The sequence below is a fragment of the Magallana gigas genome, chromosome 7 (genome assembly GCF_963853765.1).
Source record: "Magallana gigas chromosome 7, xbMagGiga1.1, whole genome shotgun sequence".
NCBI lineage: Eukaryota > Metazoa > Mollusca > Bivalvia > Ostreida > Ostreidae > Magallana > Magallana gigas.
Genome location: NC_088859.1, coordinates 104,714 through 126,712, shown reverse-complemented (window position 1 = coordinate 126,712; position 21,999 = coordinate 104,714). Strand labels below are relative to the sequence as shown.

The 21,999-nt window shown below is 33.5% G+C and overlaps 2 protein-coding genes across 4 annotated transcripts; both read right to left on the bottom strand.

Annotated features, from left to right (window-relative positions):
- Positions 1-167: 167 nt before the first annotated feature.
- On the bottom strand, positions 168-8,378 carry LOC105325486 (zinc transporter ZIP12). 3 transcript variants are annotated; one of them, XM_034458291.2, is made up of 14 exons: positions 8,307-8,378; positions 5,834-6,078; positions 5,485-5,721; positions 4,548-5,394; positions 4,347-4,448; positions 3,822-4,180; positions 3,512-3,668; positions 2,356-2,525; positions 2,054-2,176; positions 1,881-1,955; positions 1,651-1,795; positions 1,106-1,258; positions 793-974; positions 168-313 (listed from the first exon to the last, which is right to left on the bottom strand). In XM_034458291.2, exons 1-14 carry the CDS (start codon positions 8,329-8,331, stop codon positions 179-181), a joined length of 2,955 nt encoding a protein of 984 aa, XP_034314182.2. In that variant the 5' UTR covers positions 8,332-8,378; the 3' UTR covers positions 168-178. The 3 variants fall into 3 exon arrangements, with proteins under 3 accessions (XP_034314182.2, XP_034314183.2, XP_034314184.2); XM_034458292.2 differs by having other exon boundaries at positions 4,548-5,391; XM_034458293.2 differs by having other exon boundaries at positions 1,657-1,795; positions 8,307-8,377.
- A 2,946-nt stretch (positions 8,379-11,324) lies between these two features.
- Positions 11,325-12,056, bottom strand: LOC136270323 (uncharacterized). The gene has a single exon (XM_066067680.1). It carries the CDS (start codon positions 12,054-12,056, stop codon positions 11,325-11,327), a length of 732 nt encoding a protein of 243 aa, XP_065923752.1.
- Positions 12,057-21,999: the final 9,943 nt, after the last annotated feature.

Here is a 21,999-nt window from a genome sequence, read left to right as displayed (position 1 = left end):
TTATGGTTTTCATGTAACAAACCTTTATCGATTTATATTCCGCTAGCATAAGTTCTTTGCCTCATCACATTCCCGAAATATGAACAGAAACGTATTTCTAATTGAACGAATTTACAAACGATAGATAAGGAGTAAACAGACAAAATACAAAAAAACAAAACAAATAAAAACACTGGCATTAGACAATTTTCAAGTGATCTTCGTAAATGGCTAGAAGCAACATCGCCACAACTCCAAGGATATAGCCCAGGTTGAGGGAGAAAAACATCTCTTTACAAGTGTTGTTTCTGAATATTCGAACCAGTTCAGGAATCTGAAATAAGCCAAATAAAGCGTCGATTGTCAGAGGTCCAATGTTTGGCAAAATGAATTCAACTCAAATTTTATTGTGCAGGCTGAATTATTAGAGCGACTGATCATGATGAGCAAAACCAAAGTTGCGCAGAACTGTTACACTTTCAAAATTTGACGCTAATTATTAATAAACATGTGAAACCCATCCACTACTTAAGATTCCTTTTTTACGCAGGTACTTAATTCCGCGATTTAATCGCGAGAATATCAAACCGTGAACGCCGAAGTTTTATCATAGTTTCATTTGTAGTTTACATCTATCCAAAAAACGAAAGCAATATTTCAATATCCGCGACATTCCTTGCGTTTAATAAAGAATTTACAATACCTTTAATTGAATGCTAAGCATTATCTACCAAAATAAAAATGGGCGATATTTATAAAATGGCTGCAAGTACGTGACAAAGCATTATTGTTATGATAATGAAATACACACACCATGGTTACCATAGAGATATACAGAAACATGCCGGCGCCCGCTGCTATGATCCAGATCCTAAACTCCTCACCCACGGAGATGCCGATGTAGAGACCAATGAAAGCCGTGATACTGGAGAGGAGGTTGACCACTATTGCCTTCTTCACTGAGAATCCCGCAGCCAGAAGAATGGCAAAATCACCTTAACATAGCAAAACAAGTCTGCAATGCACGTTTTTAAATTTTGTTGCAAATATGATAAGCTATATTTATGGGTTTGGTATTTCATAATCTTTGACAGTTGCGTCGTAAGTCAATGAAGATAAAATTCACCAAGTTCGTGTGGTATTTCGTGGCATAAGACGGCAATAGCAGTGGATAGCCCCTCTGTTAGACTCTGTGTGAAGGTGGCACCAATTGCCAAACCATCAGCAAAGTTGTGAACACAGTCGCCTATGATGACCATCCACACAGCGGGGACAAGATCTGTGGAGAATGGGAACGTTCAGACATTTTATTGCCCTAATCCTAACACAGTGTATTATTAGAATAACCACAGACATTGCATCAACTGAAGTTTGTACCAAGTTGTTTTTTCCTGATTGCAATTACAAGTTAGACAAAGATTGAATACTGTTATCTCACATTTTAACATATTACCTGATCATTTACAGAGACATTAACTGAGATTTTATAGCAGTGCCATCGACTTAAAAACCTAACATATTAAAAATCAAGGCTTTATCCGCCGTAGATCTGTTGGAGTTTGATTGTATTTAAAAATAACCTCTGTTCTTAGAATAGATTTTGCGTTCTGGTGATATGTTTTCAGAAATGTTTATAATGGTACATTTATGTAAATAAATATCTATGCTCACATTTACCTCTATCTGCTGTGGAGACGTTGGATTCCGAAGGACACTCCTCGATGGTAAGATCTTTCTGACTTTCATTTGATTCCTGCCTCTCCATTTGTTTATCTTCTGTTGAAATATTGTTTAGTGCTGTCTCATCTTTTCTAGCCTAAAGTTATAAACAAGAAGAATGAAACTAGAAACTAACGATACATGATAGGTGATATGTCGGTATATTTTGAAATGTTCATTACCTTATTCTCAATTTCGAAAGATTCATTTTTAGTCATATTCAAATTGTGCGTCTTTTTACTGTCTTTCATAAAAATCTAAAATATAAAATAAAATATCACGTAATAACATTTAAAACAGAGGAAACGGAACTTAAGAAACAATGATACCGTATTTAAAAAACAAAATGTTATACCGTGGAATGGTCATGGTTTTTGTGAAACAGGCTGACTAGGAGCTGAATCAGGAAGAAGCCGTACATTGTCACCAAGAGAATTACCAGCTTACCCTGATTGTCATGCTCGTGGAATCCCAGAGTCTGTCAAAATCACGGAGACATAATTTTAATCAAAATGATCTGCTCAGTAAAATGAATTATAATTGAAGTGATAATAATTGAAAAACAACATACTAAACATGCAATATTTTTTTTCTGAGGATCCACAATTATGACTATTATTGTTCAAACAGAAAAATTTTGATTGGAATCCAACTTACAGACGGTACAAGGTGCAGTATTGCGTCTCCAAGCAGACACCCAACTGAAAGAGCCAACAAAAAGGACAAAAGGAAGGCCTTCTTCTTTGTCCCAGTGATTTTAATGAAAATGGCTCCAAGAACTGAAGCCAAGCTTAGGAAAACTACACAAAGTGTACCCAATCCGTAGCCTAAAATGCAAAATATCAATAAATTCGATATTGGTGTCCTGTAAATGCTGTAACGTATAGGTAAGTGAGGTGAAGTTGGTTAACTCAAATGCAGGTATTAGATTGTAATAAACAATCCCTAGTAAGGGATCCCTAAATAAGGGGTTTTGTTTGGCAGCTCAAATGACGAACACATTTCCCCTATTTTGGCTATCTCCTTACTAAACTCCAACTCTTTATTAAAGGGGCATGGTCACGATTTTTGCCAAATTTTATTTTTCTATCCATATTGTCTACAATGCTTTAAAATGTATTTCTAATAATATTACAAAATTTGAGTGTCGGTAGAAGAGTTATAAGCAAGATACAGTGCTTACGATTCTTTGTTTTGTAAACAAGGCTGATGCCATGTTAATTTTTACATTGATTCAATATACCAGAAAAACATTTTCAAGCTGATATTTCTATCTGTTTTTTTTGTTTTGAACATACAAAATTGGCGTTTTTCACATTCATTTAAGATCTGCACCTAGAATTTTCAAATGTAAACAAAAGCATGATCGGAGCTTTGTTTGCATTACAAACAATTCTGAGCTATGTATCTCCCATATAACTCGACGACTGACACTGACACTTTCGGTTAACTAATAGAAATGCCCTACTAAAGCATTGTAAACATTAGCAACGAGAAAGTAAATTTTGATTATTGTGACTACGCCTTTTTAAAGTATTTGGATTAAAGATATCGGTATTAAAATGCCAATGTCCAACCGGTATTTGAAAATTAAAGCGTTTGATACACAAAACTAGGTACATTAATAGCGTTAGCCAGCTATTCTTCTTGATGTTTCTGGTATAGTTTTTCCCATATTAGAATTTTTTGTACGCATTGGCATTTTACTGGAAATTTAGTCAGCGTTTCAAATATAATGTTTGGTAAATAATTCTTTGCTTAAGGAGAAGAATGCATCAATTTGATATTATGAAAAATAGACACCATCACTTACTTTGTATATATGTTACTCTAGGCAAATCTTTAGGCGACTCCACCCTGTCTTCACCAGTAAGCAGCAACAGAAGCAGGGCGGGCGCTATTTCCTGTAAATCCTGTATACTGAGAGACGTCCTTGATTTAAAATAGAGGCTTGGAATGTCACTCAAATTCTACAATAAACTAAATATTCTCATAAGGAATCAATTATTTTTTGGAGGATATGTAGGTTTAGGCAATGAATTTTAAACAAAGTAAGGATTGTTTACTAGTTATTGAGAGAACAACAAAATCCAAATGAGACTACACCGATAAGTAAACTATACCCATTTGACTTTAGCTATTTCCTCTCTGTAGTGTTCACGATGTTCGTTGAGTAAGGGTGACAATAAGTGAAAGCACTGACTGGGATGTCCATGAGCTTGATGTCCATGATTATGTTCAGGGTTTGAAAAGTGTTCATGGTTATAATCAGGGGAATGTTCATGACTGTGACCATTTTCATGCCTTTTGGACAATTGTTGATCATTATTCAATGGAAGACTTATAGGGTGTTCGAATTTTGAATTGTGTCTCAGAGGTAAGGCACGTGGTTCAGCTAAGGAAGATCTCCTTTTGTGAGCATGTGTTTCGTGGCTAACTAGTAAAGTTTTGTCGGACAGTGTTTGGAATTTTTTCTCGATAGCTGTGAAAATAAATATATATATTTTTTAAACAGGTTCACATTGATTATTGTCGAAGGTGATTTTACAATGTAGAATTGCAGACGGTTCTAAAAATAACATTTTTACTGCTTCTTTTCTATCGAATATAAAAAGAAATGATGCAGTGTACAAAAAAAAAAATTGAACCTTTCATTGAAAGATATTGAGATTTTGATGAGCCCCAGTATGAGAATAAACTTTGAAGGATATCTTTTGGGCAAGGTAAATCACTTGGCTGCAGCATGTATCCTAAGTAAAAAAAAAAAGGAAAAATATTGAACCTGTATAACGAAGACGAAATGATAGCATTAAGAAAGATGCATGCTGTTAAGTAAAAACAATACTTGCCTTTGATCACTGCATATACTATCAGAGCAGCACGGACCTCTTGTTCAGTCACGTGATGATGAACATCATGCTGATATTTCCTTGCACTTCCATGTGTCCTAGGTGTCCCCATTTCTTTTTGTGTGGTTTTGTGATTTGGTTTCTTTGTAGTAGTCATATGAAGTGAATTCAATGTTTGTGCTTGAGCTGATATGTTCTCTACAAGATCCTGTTCATCAAAATGAGTAGTAGGCCGATCCAAATTTAAATATAATTTTGAAGGTTTATAAGATAAATATTTAATGATCCATGATAGACGTTCAAATGGAGGTTGAAAGTCAACTTGTTCAGCAAACCTATACAATTCCTGGACAGTTTCGTTACTGAATGACGATATCAATACTAGAGTAAAAGTATAGTTTTTTGTTTGCTGACTTTGTGTGATTCTTTTGTATTTCGCACATTTGAATATATTTGACTCGCGGCCTTTCATACAATAGAATGACGTAAACTGAAATGTAGAATTCAGGCCAATACAAACAGGATGTCTGGTAGTTACTCCCAAGAAGCAATGTGTTTCCATGCCCTTGAAATAAGATTTCATAGAAGTAAACGTCGTTTGATCCATGGTGATATTTGACTCAGAGCCAATAGTGGCTGAAGTTGTAAACGTTGGCTTGGTGAAAAGCGTGTTGAGCTGCTTATTCTCTTGACTGGTTGTTTGTGTTGATGAGTGTTCGGAAAGAGTATAAAAATTACTTTGCTGGATATTTCTTGAATTTCGTTTTAAGTGTTGGTGTTGGAAACGTTGTTCATTGCTAAGAATGATGTCCACTATTTTTTGGAGCTTGTTTTCATTGAGGCACTTCTTAAAGTAACCAGACACAAAAGGTCAATCACACTCATAAAGCAATGCACTTGTTTATATACATGCTTAAAATTATGAACCAAGAATTACCTGAATTGTTGGTGAAGTAGTCCTATTTCTGTCATGGTGAATATGACGACTGGTCATTTGCAAAATGTTTATTATTCGGTTTATTTGTTCTTCATAAGCCTGGTACGGTTCACTATGTTCTGAACAAATATATCGATCTAAGTGAAGAAAGATCATAAGAGTCGCCACACTGATCTTGAAGTATGAGTTTCCACAAACCGTGTGTCTAGAAAGGTGCAAACTAGTTTTCTCTAAGAACTAAAAAAGACATGCAAGTGTATAATGCAACACCAAATGAAAACACCTTTCCAACGATCTGATTCGGGATCACATGTTAAATAGTTTTTATCAAAGCAAAGAAATTTCAAACCTGTTGATAATTTTGACCATAGTCCTTGCATTTTCTTTCCTTTGTAATATTGAATCTGCTCTCACCATTGGTACGAAGGAAGAATGTCGTTAGGACCTCTTTTGTTAAATGAGATGACGAAGTATTGATGAAGCCCGCTAAATTTTCTAGAATCGTATTTTCACAGTTTCCAGGATTTACTTCTCTGCTCACGCATGTGTATGAAAGAAACCCGATAAGGAGGAAGAACCTGATCATTGTGAATCCTTCAACACACAAACAAACAAACAAACAAACAAAATCGGGAAGATACAAATAAAGCAACATTATTGAAAGATCTGTTAAAGAATAAAGGAATATTGCAGAAGAAAGATTACGACTATCTAGTAAAGTCTGTTCAAATAACAATATTATGCATGCAGATACAGTATAAAATAATGTAGAATCAAAACTAATATACAATTCATTCTTTCGGTAACTCGGTATATATATATATATATATATATATATATATATATATATATATATATATATATATATATATATATATATATATATATAAAATAAACTGTGCCCTTTATTTGTTTTAGTGCATGTTTCTTCTGTTTTAATTGTTTACAATTTACTATTTACTAGCTATATTTGAGGGTCAAGCCTCGAATTATAAGCAAGATAAAGAACTTTTCTCACAATTCTATGTCTGTACACAGAGCTGAGGCCATTCTTTTTTGTTTTTTATTTTTTTTTTTGCATTTTAACTGCTGAACATACAAATTGTAAAAATCTTTAATTGAATGTAATAAACTAATGTGAACAAAAACGACTCAAACCAAGCAGAATTCTATGATTGATGCTGAAATTTTGGTTGAACATTAGAAATTTCTCGCTAACGTTAAATACTTAAGTAGAAAAAATTAAAAGGATATTATGCTGTATTGTCTTTCTGGGGCCCCCTCCTTATATGATGAATTATATGAAATCTACACCAATTCTGATAGTTTTTCAGACAAGAGTAATTAAAAACGACAGGTTAAAAGTTTTCATAGTTCTAACACATTTCTGTTACAGGGATAAAGGCATTATCGCTATTTCTAATAATATATTAGAGCGGAAAATCATCCTCGTTTGTAGCCGTTTTTGTTTTTTGAATTAAGATGAAAATAAGGTGTTTGCCTTAGTAAAATAAAGTGATATGCCTGTCAATACATTAATTATAATAGCTATTTAACATATCACGTGACAACATTTTTTCTTGGAGTGTATTCATCGATCAAGTGAGTAAGGTTATAAAACTTCACACGAGTTCACGCCAGGTAAACACCATTTGTTTATAATAAGGAAGACCAATTTAAGTTTTGAATACTTTCTATTTGAGGAATTCAGCGCATTGGGGTATAATTTTCTTCTTTCATATATAGGATTAAAAAAAAATCAAATACAATAACTATTATAATGTATTTATAAAAAATTCAATAACTAGTGAGTCGTTGAGGAAAAAATATACCTTTATGCTCTCATGTATTTTGATCGCATTATAAAATTGTGGAAGGAGGAGAACGAAAATAAGGGAATTAGATGTTAACAGTGTACCTCTACCAAATGTTTAGTTTTATATCTTGTATAGGATCTTCTTATTGTCGGTAAAAATGATATTCCATAAAGGTACAATGTTAAAGATTAAGTGTATGCAAAAGTAGGTGTAAAATTCGGATACTTTACGGTATTTATTTTTTGTCATTCTACCGAGGGGCCATATGGTACAATATACTTTGAAAGCCAATGTAAAGTCATTGTTGCTCAAGTTAGCGATGTGGCCCAATGGGTCTCTTGTTTATATTTTTATAATTTTCAGCCATTGTACGATTAAATATTTTCAAAATATTACTGATGAAATGTATAAACTACAATTAAAAATCAATTTAAAGTGTTAATAACGACAAATACAACTGAAATAAATCATTAAGGTATCTTTTATTTTTATTTTTTTTTATTAAAATTTGATTTATTTTCTTATGATTTTACTGTTTGCATTTAGTACAAAAAGTTATCAACACCTTCACACTTTAAAATTTTAAAATCAAGACTGTTTGGGTGACAGTAACATCGTCACTCAATCTATCGACTATTTATGCAATAAAAATAGCGATAACAAGTACACCTTGTAAAAGTACAACGTTTTATATTGTAACGTTTCTGTTTGATATCATTAAAACTATGAACAACACATAACTGAGATATTTACCTGATTTTACATTAAATATATACACATGTATTGTACACTTAAGTATACACATAATTTCTTAAATCTTTGTAAAGCACATTTTCGAATATTGGTTGCCATTATCGCTAAATTTGCAATGCAATGGCCATTGTTAAGTACTGATTAGGTGAACGTAACGATTTTTTTTTTTTACAAAACAAAAACGTTATAAATATATTCGATGTTCGAATATAAGTCATTGACGATATTATAAAGAAAACAACAACAACTTACTGAGTTGATAAAAGACAACGGACATGTTCTTATCTTTACAAGGCACGTTATCAAGTATAGGGAGAAGTCTGCATTAAGATAAACAATTCAAGTAGATCTACATTATCGCTTGATCTTAACACACTATACACTGAGATAAAAACATGGAAACCCAAAGCTTAGAAACACAGCTCTTTAACGGTAATAGAGGCCACTATAGTATCATAAGAATCCAGCACTCTCATTGACCATATCTATGTGTCCGAGCCTTGAAATATGTGCAAACCCGGCGTAATACATATATGTATAAGTGACCACCATTTAGTTTATACCGTACGAGAGAAAATAAAAAGTGCTACCAATTGTTATGTTAGCATAAAATCTCGTAGTTTCCGGAATTTAGATGAGAACCAATTCCAAAAAGATCTCCTTGCAGTAGAGTGGAATGAAATTAAGAAATTGAGTGATATAAATCAAATGTAGGACGATTTAAAAACAAATTTTTTCAAAGAAACAGACAAACACCTACCTTTTTCAGAACGACAACTAAAATTAATGTTACTTCAAAGCAGTGAATAACTGATGAAATTTGAATGAAATCGCGAATATCTACACAAACGAGCACTACGATTCAAATCAGCAGACCACCGGGAACTTTACAAGGCAAGCAAAAATCTTGTCACCCTCAAGATCAGAGAAGAAAAAGGGGACTTTGTGGAAGAAGCAATCGATCAGTGTACTTATCGTTCAGAAGACATGTGGCCGCTTATAAAACCGTTTTTACCATCGAAACAGCATTTGTCATCATGCTTACAATCACAAACTAAAAGCGGTACTATTACATCTTTTGAATCTATGGCTAAATGTTTTAATGACTTCTTCTGTAGCATGAAGCATGAAATTGGTAAACATTTGGTGATTCTTCTTTTTCCACAACCTTAAACCACCAGGTTCATTAAAAATTCCAAAAAAATAATAATTGAGAGTCTTGCAAATCAAATTATTAAAATGGCAACATCAAAAGCCAAAGGCATTAATGGATTGTCTGTAAAACTTAAAGTTGTCATTTAATCATGTAGGTGATATTTTACATTTTATTATCAATGAGCCTATATCCTCATGTAAATTTGTTGATGCATGGAAGAGCTAGAGTAGTCCCATTGCACAAAGGGGTGATGCACATATAACATATAACAATAAACAATTACTGACCTGTATCTATTTTGCCAGTTATGAGCAAAATTATTGAACGTCATGGTTTTCGTTCTTTTATGAATATATATCCATGAAAAATTAAAAAAACAAAAGACAATCTGGTTTTCGGCCACGTCATTTATTTGAACCTGCGCTAAATTGTCTAACAGATAAATGGTTCAAAAATATGGATGATGGAAAACTTATTGGGGTTTTGTTCAACGCTGTTGCAAGGCTTTTGATACAGTCAATCATAAAGTGCTTCTACACAAGCTTAAGTCGTTTGGAATTTTTCTAAATACATTTAAATGGTTTCAATATTATCTTGTAGATTAAATGCAATAAGTTAGTTTGAGAGGTGTGTTGTCTTGTGAAAAAGATATATTTTTAGGAGTCCCTCGGGGTCAATTTTAGGACCACTATTTTTTATTCTATATATAAATGTCTATTCAAAATATCTAAAACACTCTTTGGTTACAATGTATGCAGATGACACATCATATGACGTAAGCGACAAATCTTTAGATGGTATAGAAAACAAGATGCCCATGGGGCCATATCGCTCACCTAATCAACAATGGGCGTTTAAAAGATATTGTGCCATATGACCCCTCGATAGATTGACAAAAAATAAATATTGTATTCGAATTTTACACTTATGTTTGCATACAAGTATTCTTTTATATTGTACCTTTATGGAATACTATTTTTACCCCCCAGAGTAGAAAATCCTACGCAAGATAAACTAAACATTTCATTTTCGTTCTGCCGCCACCCCCCCCCCCCCCCCCCACACACTTTATAAAGCGATCAAAATATATGAGAGCATATGAGTCCGTTTTCTTCCTCAACTACTTACTAGTTATTGTATTTTTAAAAAAATCTTATAATAATATAATAGTTATTGTATTTTATTAAAAATAATCCTATAGATGTTTAGTGCCACGTACACCAATGCCATTGTTTAAGAGGTCATCTCAAAGTTTGGTAATTTTTAACATAGGACCAAGACTTCACAATTTCTACTGTTTTATTTCATATGTTGGGTAGAGAATGTCTATGATCATTTGGTAAATAACTTCAAAAAAAAAAAAAAAACAGTTCTAAGAAAAAATACAGAAGATAATAAATTTCATAAAAATAAGCTGATAAATAAATCGTCCACCTTGTTTAAATTATAAACTAGTATACTTTATAAACTCTCAATTACAACCATAAAAGATTAGAAAACATGATTCAAATTAGACGCCATTTTCTTTACAACAGTTCACAGTAGTAAACACTTTATCTTTGAATTTCTTCTTAAATAATAATACTAATTAATAAAGATAATTTATGCATACAAATATATAAAAATTAACTTACATGGTGAGGTGACAAGCATGGATCATATGGTAAATAGTTCTAAAGTCGTGCAGAAATACACAAAAAACACTCCGTTCATGGAGCTTGCACGGGGAAAAGGAAAAGCAAAAAATGAACTTCCGCCAAGGGAAGATAACTCCACTTGTGATCCAATATCCGGCAGCACGAAGGGCACCTTCCGTTAGATGACGACCTTGATGTTTATTGGATTCATGATGATGACGTACAAATATTGCTGCAAGTGAGTGTGATCCAGGAATTATAACTGGGTTTTTCTCATACCTACTCAGCTGTATTTGATTGAGTCGTCTCCTATGCGCAGTATTCCACTGTTATCTATAAAGGGTCCCAATGTTTTCAACGTGCTGTCCTTTGGTATTGGTATTCCCTTCAAAATGAATTGAATTTCTTTTTTAAAAGATTCTCTCTGCATTGTTTTTATAATAAATTTCTCAGCTTCTTCAAATATCTCCAAGTTCTTCAAATTCTACAATCATGCCATCCAAAACATTTAGAGTCAGAATCTTTTTCGTCATGTTTGAATGGATTTGCCAAATGTCTAAGTCTTGCAACATACTTCACAACTTTAGGCCATTCGGAAATTCGTGCTAGACTGTCACCAATCACAAAATCTGATGTATTGGTCTTCAAACATCTGACTTCCTGTTTAATTTCTTTGTCAGATTCTGGATCTATTAGTTCATATAAAATCTTTTCTTGAGAACGTGGATACAGTTCTGACTGTTCTGGTCCTTCCAACCATTTGCTGTGCTGCAACTCAGAGGCGTGAATTGGTCTTGTTGCTTCATCTGCTGGATTTCGTTCACTTGGAATATAAAACCATTGTTCGGACTTTGTTACTTTACGAATTTTCATCACTCTGTTAGAAACATATTGGTAGAATCTCCTAGAATGATTTGAAATGTATCCTAAAACCACCTTGCTATCACAATAGAACTTGAAATGTTCAATAGATATTTCTAGCTGTTCGGACACTGATTGAGCAAATTCAACTGCCAATACTGCTCCAAATAACTCCAAACGAGGAATTGAATGTCCGTGTAATGGAGTCAGCTTTGATTTTCCTAAGATAAATCCATATTGTCCTTGGTTTTCCACATAGGCCACTGCTGATATGGCAACCTCGGAAGCGTCACAAAACACATGGTTTTTCTTCTCGGTGGTTCGAATCCAGGAATCATGAAAATACATTCTCGTTCATAATGAATAAAGTCTCTAAAACATCTAACGACTCTTTCCATTTCTTCCATTTGTACTCCTGATCTTGCGGTAAAGTTCATCCCAGTTGGGAGTTTCTTGAAGCAGACTTCTCATGATTGACTATCTTGGACTATCACTGGGGATAAAAAACCCAGGGGGTCAAAATACTGTTAATGGTTGATAAAACACCCCGTCTTGTGTAAGATTTGGAATCTTTTGATATTTTGAAGAAAAATGAATCTGACTCTAAATTCCAATTCAGTCCTAAACTACGTTGTGTTGGTAAACTGTCAACAGCAAAATCCAAATTTTTCAGATCACTTGAAAGGTCTTCAGTGTCAAAAGACTTCATAACTTCAGAATTGTTAGATGCAATCTTGTGTAAGCGTTAATTTCCTAGACGGAGAGCCTTGTGCGTACGCTTCATCAAATCCACTGCATCCTCGACACTCTGCCGTGATGTTAGACCATCATCCACATAGAAATCATGTTCAATGTAATGGGTCACATCTGTTCCATAAATGTGTTCCACTTCCTTGGCAGTCCTTCGCATTCCGTATGTTGCAATTGCCGGTGAAAGGCTGTTCCCAAAAACATGGACTACCATACGGTATTCAATAAGGGGTTTGTTTACATCATTGTCCTAATGCCATAAAAAACCTAAGAAGTTTCGATGAGCCGGAAATACTCGAAAACAATAATACATCTGTTCCACGTCTGCCATGATAGCCACTTCTTCTGTACAAAATCTCATTAGTACTCCTAGTAATGAATTGGTGAGGTCTGGTCCAGATAAGAGAACATCATTTAAAGACTGTCCTTCACATTTCGATGATGAATCAAACACTAATCGAATTTTGTTAGGTTTCTTTGGATGGTACACTCGAAACAGTGGCAGATACCAACACTCTTCATCTGACGAAATGGGTGGTGCGACCTCTGCATTGTGTTTCTGTATAAGTTGATCCATGAATTCTATGACATGTTGTCGTTTGGTTCATCTTTCATAAGACATGAAGAGAATTGCTTAGCTCTATTAAGAGTCTGTTTATGTTTATTAGCCAGTCTCTTTCGATTTTTGCGAAAAGGTAAGGGAGCTTCCCAGTACTGTGGTTTCATCAATATTCGTTGAATACTAATTTTCGTGGATTTCGTTGTTAAGTTCATCCATGAAATTAAATGTTCATTGAAGTGCAATTTCTACTAATAATTTGTATTGTTAGGGTCATTGACCACGAATTTACGTATCCTTGAAACAGTGATTTTCACTTTATCCACGAAAATTGATATCCTTGAATATTAATGAAACCACAGTATCCTATGGAATCTTTATGAAACTGTGAATCCATGATTTCTAGAAAGTCACGATCATCAACAGAGAGTCCAATCTTCTCATCATCTGTAGTTTTCTGGAAAATATTTTTCCCTAATTCACTTTTAACATTAGCCACATCAGTCATTTAAACAAAGTTCTCTTTGACATGAATATCATTATCACAACGCAGCATTACAGACGGACGACCATTTGACAAAATACAAGTTTTCATTGTGTTGATCACATTGGGTTGATGAACTTTCCCTAGACACGTTTCACCAATAATAGTCCAGCCAAGATGCAATTTCTTGGCTGGACTATTATTGGTGAAACGTGTCTAGGGAGAGTTCATCAACCCAACACTATTCACTGGTTTTCGTTTCACATGTAAAGGTGTTGAGTGATATGAACTTCCACACTCAGCACATTTCACATCAGATGTACATTCATGTTGTTTGAGGGTTTTACCTAAGCACTTAGAACACATATTGTTATCTTTCAGAATCTTTCTTCTCTGATCAAGTGGTTTTGCACGAAATGCTCGACAAAGTTCCAGGGAATGATTGGATCTATGAATAGGACACAAGTTTTCAATGTCACTTGATAATGTTTCACTCACAGAAGTTTTTCTAGTGAGCACTCTTTCTGCTTTGTTTGATGTTGTGTTTCTAGGACTGGTAATTTTGTTGGTGGAGGTCAAAGATGAATTGTACATAAAACTGGGATTGTTCTTTATACGACTTTGCTCTTGAACAAATCGAACAAACACATGAAATGGAGGATATACCGCATTGTGTTCATTTGTGTATTTCACAGCTGTATTTGTCCATTTCTCTTGCAGGTTGTATGGTAATTTCATTACAATGGGATTTACTCCTACCGAAGCATCATAGTATGCAAGAAGTGGTTCATATCGTTCATCTCTCTTTAGCGATAAAATTTCTTCTAATACATCTGATAGGTCATACAAACGATGCAACTCTTTATTTGTAATAGGAGGAAAAGAGTTCAGTTTGGTTTTCAAAGACCTTTCAATTAACTCTGGACTTCCAAATCTCTCTTCTAGTCTCTGCCAGATTCTTTGTAGTCCTCTTCTAGGGTTATGAGAATTTGCTGATTTTATGCTGATGATTTGTTGTTGAGACGAATTCGAAGTGTATTTTATAAGAAAGTAAAATTCTTCTTCTGGTTTTGCATTTAATTCAAGCATCACAGATTAAAATGAATCCCTCCATGATGGATAAAATTCAGGTTTGTTGTTGAATTTGATCAGACGAGAAACGAGCAAGTCTTTTTTCAACATGTATCGTGTAAAATCTGCTGGGATAACGGTAAGTTGACGAGTCTGTATTGATGATGCATCAGGAACTGGTCGTTGAGAGATAGATTGTCTTATCACACTTGATGGTCTTTCATAATTCACAGCAGGTTTTCTGTTAGAATAGAGTGATGCACTAGAATGCTGTTCCACATATTTCTTTGAACGTTCGGTTTGACTTTCAATTTCAATGTCACCAATATTTCGATCACATATTTCTTCACCTTCAGCGCTAGGAACTTCAGCTTCAGCAACAGCTACTTCTTTTTTGATATTTAATAACTTGAGGTCAGCTTCTAAATCTTCAGTTCTTTTCTGTGATTTGGCACGTTCTTCAGCAAGTAACGACTGTTTTTTCTTGATCTGCATTTCTATTTCAGAATATTTTAATTTAGCTTTAGCAATGTCGGCTATTTTGCGTTTTTTGACAATGATGACCGACTACTCAATCCACTTCCAAATTTTGATGAAAGTTGATCACTGCTGTGTTTTGAAGATAACTTCTGAGAAGTTGTTATTGATTTAAAGTTTGTATTATCATCATCACAAGAACTCTGTTTTGCTTTCCAGTCATGTTGTTCCAGTTTGAATCTTAATTTCGCAAAGGCTGCATTGATCAGTATGTTATGACCTTGATGTATTGTTTTCAAATTTTTCTAATTGTTGAAGACTATTTTCAGTTCTTTGTCTTTCAAGAAATACCACAAAGTCAAGGTAATCATTTTCATATTTTTTTACACTTTTTTCCAACCATTCTCTGAGATTGATGCAAGATTCACTATCACTTTCAGTAGACAATCTATCTAATTTTGTAAGGATATCATCAACATTTTTCCATGATTTGTAGAAATGGAAGGAATATTTTTCATAGTTCTTCAGGTAAAGATCTTCTCCTTTTGAGGTTAATAGACGACGCTGAAAAGAGTAAGGAGCCTCTGTTTTTTCTGGATCTTCGGCCTGCGCCATGCTGTGTCGTTGTACACATGTATTTACTTTATTGCCACGTACACCAAGCAAACCAAGACTTCACAATTTCTACTGTTTTATTTCATATGTTGGGTAGAGAATGTCTATGATCATTTGGTAAATAACTGCAAAAAATAATAAAAAATAGTTCTAAGAAAAAATAATAAATTTCATAAAAATAAGCTGATAAATAAATCGTCCAACTTGTTTAAATTATAAACTAGTATACTTTATAAACTCTCAATTACAACAGTTAAAGATTAGAAAACATTATTCAAATTAGACGCCATTTTCTTTACAACAGTTCACAGTAGTAAACACTTTATCTTTGAATTTCTTCTTAAATAATAATACTAATTAATACAGATAATTTATGCATACAAATATATAAAAATTAACTTACATGGTGAGGTGACAAGCATGGAGCATATGCTAAATAGTTCTAAAGTCGTGCAGAAATACACAAAAAACACTCCGTTCATGGAGCTTGCACAGGGAAAAGGAAAAGCAAAAAATGAACTTCCGCCAAGGGAAGATAATTCACAAAAATTATACGAAGCAAAGAGCAATAACTTTTGCTAGTAACTACAAACAAGTCAGCACAAGATGTGAAGAAGAAAATTGTACCTCAATACGTTCAAATCCTCAAATTAAAAACATTCAAAAATTTAATTTGTCTTCTCCATAACAATTAAATGACTGTTGTTTACTGGCGTAAACTCGTGTGACTTTTAGAACTTTACTCACACTTGATTGATTAACACACTAGAATGGAAAATGTTGTCACGTGACATTTTAAAAAGCTATGAAAATTTATGTTACTGTATTGACAGGCACATCACTCTATTTTGCAATGGCCCACCCATTATTTTCATCTTTATTCAAAAATAACAAATGTCTTTAAACCAGGATAATTTTCCGCTGTAATTTTCTTAAGAATAGCGAAAATTCCTTTATCCCCTTAACAGAAATGTGTCAAGACTATAAAAACTGTTTAACAGTGTGGTTTTTGTTTACTCGTATCTGAAAAACTATCAAATTTGATGTAGATTTTACAATATTTATTATATAAAGAGGGGTTCCCAGAGAGTAGGTACCGCATATCATCCTTTAATTTTTTGGCATAAGTATTTAACGTTTAGCGAGACATTTCTAATGATCAACCAAAACTTCAACGTCAAACGTAGAATAATAAGCAAGAAACAGGACTCACAATTCTGCTTGGTTTGAGTCATATTTTGTTCACACGAGTTTATTACAATCAGCTTAAGAATTTTAACTTGGTATTTCCTATCCAGCATTTAAAATGGAAAAAAAAAAATGGCCCCAGATCTGTGTACAAACATAAAATTGTACGCAAATCTCTGTATCTTGCTTATAATTCGAAGCTTAACATTCAAATATGGTTAGTAAATAGAAATTATAAACAATTAATCATGAGAAACATCCACAATAACAAATAAAGAGCACAATTTATTTTTCAAAATGAATCATATACATGTATATACTTACATAATTCCGTCAGCGATATTAAACTCTATTTAAACTGAATAACTCGAGAAAATGCCGAGCATCTCAACAAAACACATTGTTTTAATCTACCATAACGCAAAAGATCATACCGAATTACCCTGTCCCTAGGACGGAGATGACCTTGTGTCGGACAGTAGGTAATTTGCTTTGTATTGCGCATCTATCTTGTAGCAAATTCGTTTGCGCCATACTTCGTCGTCATTCCAGAGTTCTTTTAACACCACTATCAAAGATCGATTTTTTGACCGAAATGTTTTTCTTCTACCCCAATTTCTCATGTTCCTTTCTTATGAAATGATCTTGCATGGGGAAGTCTTTCCAAGAGACTTTTGGAATTCTTGGGGTAACCTGCTTTGGTATCCCCTCCTGCTCGCGTCTACATGGTACAATTTCTTGATCGGGGGTTTTCGACGGACTTTCTACATCCTCATGATCTCCTCTTTCGTCAATCTTCTTAATGATAAATACTTGTCACTTCTTCTTTTAATTCCTCTTTTTCTTCTCTTATGGTCTCATGCATGGTTATACTTCTTAGATTGTTCATATAATCTTCGCTATCTATACTTCTATATTAAAATAATAGACTCGAATTTTTGGTCTTTAATAGCGAGAAATCGGAATAATACTGTCTTTTGTTTTTATATTTTAAACATCATTGGTATTTGAAGATTACCAATTTGTTTTTATTTTTTCTCAGTTAAGCTTCGCTAATTAATAATCAACGAAAATTCCTTAAAAAATTCCGGAAATCACCTGGATTTTTTGGATTTTATAATCTTGCGCTTGCGCATTACATTATTGCTAACGGGATCTTTAGTTTATGTTTCCACAATATCACATCTGCAGGAATAAATTCAGAAATGATAATACAAATACGGGTAAATTTTCATTGGACTTTTGCTATGTATTCTGTTCACATATATTAATGATTTCTTATGAGAGAGAGTATAAAATAACAAATATAAATTTCAACTAATTACTTCCTTTCGTCTTCGTGATGACAAAAAATATTTGATTGCATGCAAAACAGTTACATTATATTTGTTAGGAGAGTGAAGATATAATATGTTTTATCGTATAAATGAACAATGTCCTACGGACCCAGTTTTACAAAGAAAATACGTGTACGTTGGTGAAAAGGGTTGAATTCTTTCATTCTATGGATTAAACTTTTTAGTTGAAAGTTATTTGCAGTCTCAGAAAGGTTTGTTGTGATGAATATGACTCTTATTTTCAAGGCAACCTCATTTACTTTCTCCAAAATCGTTTCGGTTTCTGCTACATTACGGGTATAAGAGAGGCATTCTAACTGTGGTGAGGGCCTTTCCCGAGACACGGATGAAATTAATAGCATTTTTGTAGGGTTATAGCTTTGTTATGTAAACATGGTAAATGTCAATAATAAGGTGTGTCGATGTACGTATTTCGTAAATGTCCGATATGCAATCTCAACCCGTGCACGCATGGGTCAAAGTCTAGTATTTTTTAATAATAACATTTTCCATTTCTGTGAGTCTCTTCTCAATATTTTGTTCAAATTTCTCAAGTTTTCCGTCAACGTCATTTTGAAGCTCCATGATTGTACTTCTCACCTCTTTGACTCCCATGAAATTTTCCTGCATATATTCCATGGTAATTGGCTCTGAAGGAAACAAAATTAAAACATAATTTGTTGTAAAAAGAAGCAGAAATATGTAGATGTTAAGATAATGAATGTGAGGGCTAAAAGGTATAAGGTCTAGGGGTTACCAGGAGGTGATTGCAAGGGTCTTTGAACAAATTCTATCCAATCAATTTTTCTCCCTTAAATATATATTATACCTTATATTAGCAGTTACATTTTGAGAAAATTTCAAGTATAAAAATCGTTGATTTGCCATAGCAACCACATTTTTTCCAGTATCTTATTTTAATTGGTTTATGATTAAATACGGCAGATAAAATTATGAATTACAAAAACAAGCAATAACCATCAATTTTTTTTTATTTTATATCATTCATAGTAAATAGAAATATCACTTTCATTCAAAATTAATCATACAAATTAAAATGCCACTGCCTTGTTCGATATGTACTCACCATAACTGGAACACAATTTCACAGTCTTGAGGCATGTATTTTGATCCTCAAAAATTAATAACCAATCAAACTTCTTAATTTTAATAAATCAATAAATTTTTATAAAACATATATGTCGTAACATAAATACAAAATATCAAGTGGGGTATTCGAGTTACTTTTTACACTACGTCACAATACTTGTACACCCCCCCCCCTCAATTTTCAGACTTTTTAATGCATTTTGTTCATGAACCGACACATGATGTTGACAAAATAAATAAACATTCAAGGAATGAAATGCAATAATTATATGTTATAATAAACTCTAAATTCATCAAATTTCACATGATTGTTGGCAAGTTTGCAACAACATTTATAACCACAGAGCTGATTTATGCCATTAATTTTCATGTCTTGTTTCAGGTACTTTGATTTTTAAGCTAAGGCTTTATAGGGCTTCCTTTTTTATAAAAAAAAATATATATAAAAAATCGCTCTTATTGTAATTGCCTGAGAACTTGACACATGACATTGCATTTTAGCTTTTTATTATTTTCGCGCATCATTACATTTAGCAGAAGTCGTCTTCTTTTGAAAGCAATGGATGACTGTTGTTTTTTGTGAGTTGATTTTAAATCAACTCTTCTATGCAGTTACTCAGGCAAACCGAAAGTGAAACAGTGTTTGGACCTAAGCACAAACTAACACCGCTGATAACATTAAGTCCTTGAAAATAATCGATGAATTCGATGTAATGTATTCTTAAACATTGTTTTTCAAGGAAACTTATTTATAGATGCCTTGTAAATAGTCAAATTTTAAATGGTACGAACAATTTAGATATTTTTTGTAGTTGTACATTGTATGTATTCCTACGCCAGAGTTCAACATATCCGTAAATCTCCGACAAGCAGAGAGTCTCTCTTAATTGCTTATCGTAGATTAACGGAGACAGACGAGACTAGAGTTCAATAGTGCTTCGATCCATACTATTTCTGTGAAATATCGATTACTGATACGATACGTAGTTTGATGGAATTAATTCTTTGAATATTACACAACATGATTCATACGTGGTTTTCACGAAATTCTTGTCGGAGGATAATTCATTTTTTTAAAAAAATGTGCATAATTCAAAGATATATAGGAAACCACTTGCCATGCAAAATAATATATCGTTGATTCTTAAATAAATGATAAACGATAAAATCAACTCCCGTCAGTTCTTCAGTACTTTGATTGTTCCATAGTTTCTTCTTGTCCATTCTAATGCCATGCAATTTAGAGACAACCCCAGGTGAAAGAAGGGCATCTTCATTAACCTATTGTCCGGAGTAAAATAAAATGAATTAATAACATAAATGAAAAAAAAATGATTGTTATAGAGCCAATATGAAATATTAATGTTGGGCGACAAAGCAATAAAGAAGAGTATGACCACAATTACATATAGGCTGGAGTCCAAGACTCTTCAGTTTAATGACAGTACTGAAGTACTGACGGGAGTTGATTTTGTCGATTATCATTCATTTTAAAATCAACGACATGTTACTTTTCTTGGCAAGTAGTTTATAATCTGTCTTTGAATTACTCACATTTTTCAAATATGAATTCTCGTACTTTTTGAGAAAAACCCCGTTTGAATCCTGTTGTGTAATGATTAAAGATAGAATTGATTCCATCAAACTATGTATAAGTAATCGAAATATTCAAAAACAAAACAATTGTATGGATCCAAGCAATAATGAACTCTGGTCTCGTTCAACCAGATACTCGGCTGTCTTCGTAAATCTCCAACAAGCAAGAGAATATATACACCAGGTCACGTGATAGCTTGATGACGCGACCTCTAAATATAGAATGACTCTCTGCTTGTCGGAGATTTACGGAAACAGCCGATGGTTGAACGAGACTTTATTTAGTCTGGTACTCGTCCCTCCACTGCGTTTTCACCTCGTTTTGGGGTCAGGTAAAGGCCGGCGCCATTTTCAAAATGGCGACCTGCAGGTCTGGAAAGAGGTAGGAATTTACCACCGAAGAAAAAATCGAGAATATCTTCTTATGACTATGAAAATTAAATCAACCAACCATTACCGAGTGTAAATGAGAATCAGTTGTATCGAAAAATGTAGTTTTTTTTAGTATGTCAGAACCCTTTTATTTATTTATCTCAGGTTTTTTTTGCAATGTTTGCATACCCCCTGAATTTAATACCACTCTATAATTATTTAACCAAGGATGGCTTAACTTTCTAAATAAGTTTACAAGTTAACCTAAGCTATACACTAATAGAAATCACCGAAAAATCGACAGGGAAACGCTTGCGTGACTGGAAATACATGTGCTATTGCTCGAATTTCCTCTGTTTAAGTTTTTGTTGGTTGGTCATACTACAACACGGCTGGTTAATTGTGTTCTTTCGGATATGATACATAGGATGAAATCGGATATATTGAAGTACGTTTTCATTCATTTCCTTTAAAGAAAGGTGCATGAATTTGAGGTAAAAAATCAGAATTAAGGCTGATTATTGACTTGAGGAAAGTTGCGTGACCGCTATTCCCTTTTGAGAAGTGGACAGGCATAGCCTACATCCATATGGATGTAGGCTATGCCTGTCCACTTCTTAAAAGAGAATAGTGTGACGGCGTGGCCAGGCAACAAAGAACTGAGTTGTTATAATGGTGAAGCATGTCCACAAAAAAGGTATGTTAACCAGGTTATTTTTTTACAAGATGATT

Bases quoted from the DNA above. Each gene is read 5' to 3' on its own strand.
- LOC136270323 (XM_066067680.1), bottom strand. From the start codon at position 12,056: ATGTATTTTCATGATTCCTGGATTCGAACCACCGAGAAGAAAAACCAT.
- LOC105325486 (XM_034458291.2), bottom strand. From the start codon at position 8,331: ATGTCCGTTGTCTTTTATCAACTCA. The intron at 1,956-2,053 runs GTATAACATTTT...TTTATATTTTAG, and splicing joins AAAACCATGACCATTCCACG to ATTTTTATGAAAGACAGTAA. The intron at 1,796-1,880 runs GTAATGAACATT...TTATAACTTTAG, and splicing joins CTTTCGAAATTGAGAATAAG to GCTAGAAAAGATGAGACAGC.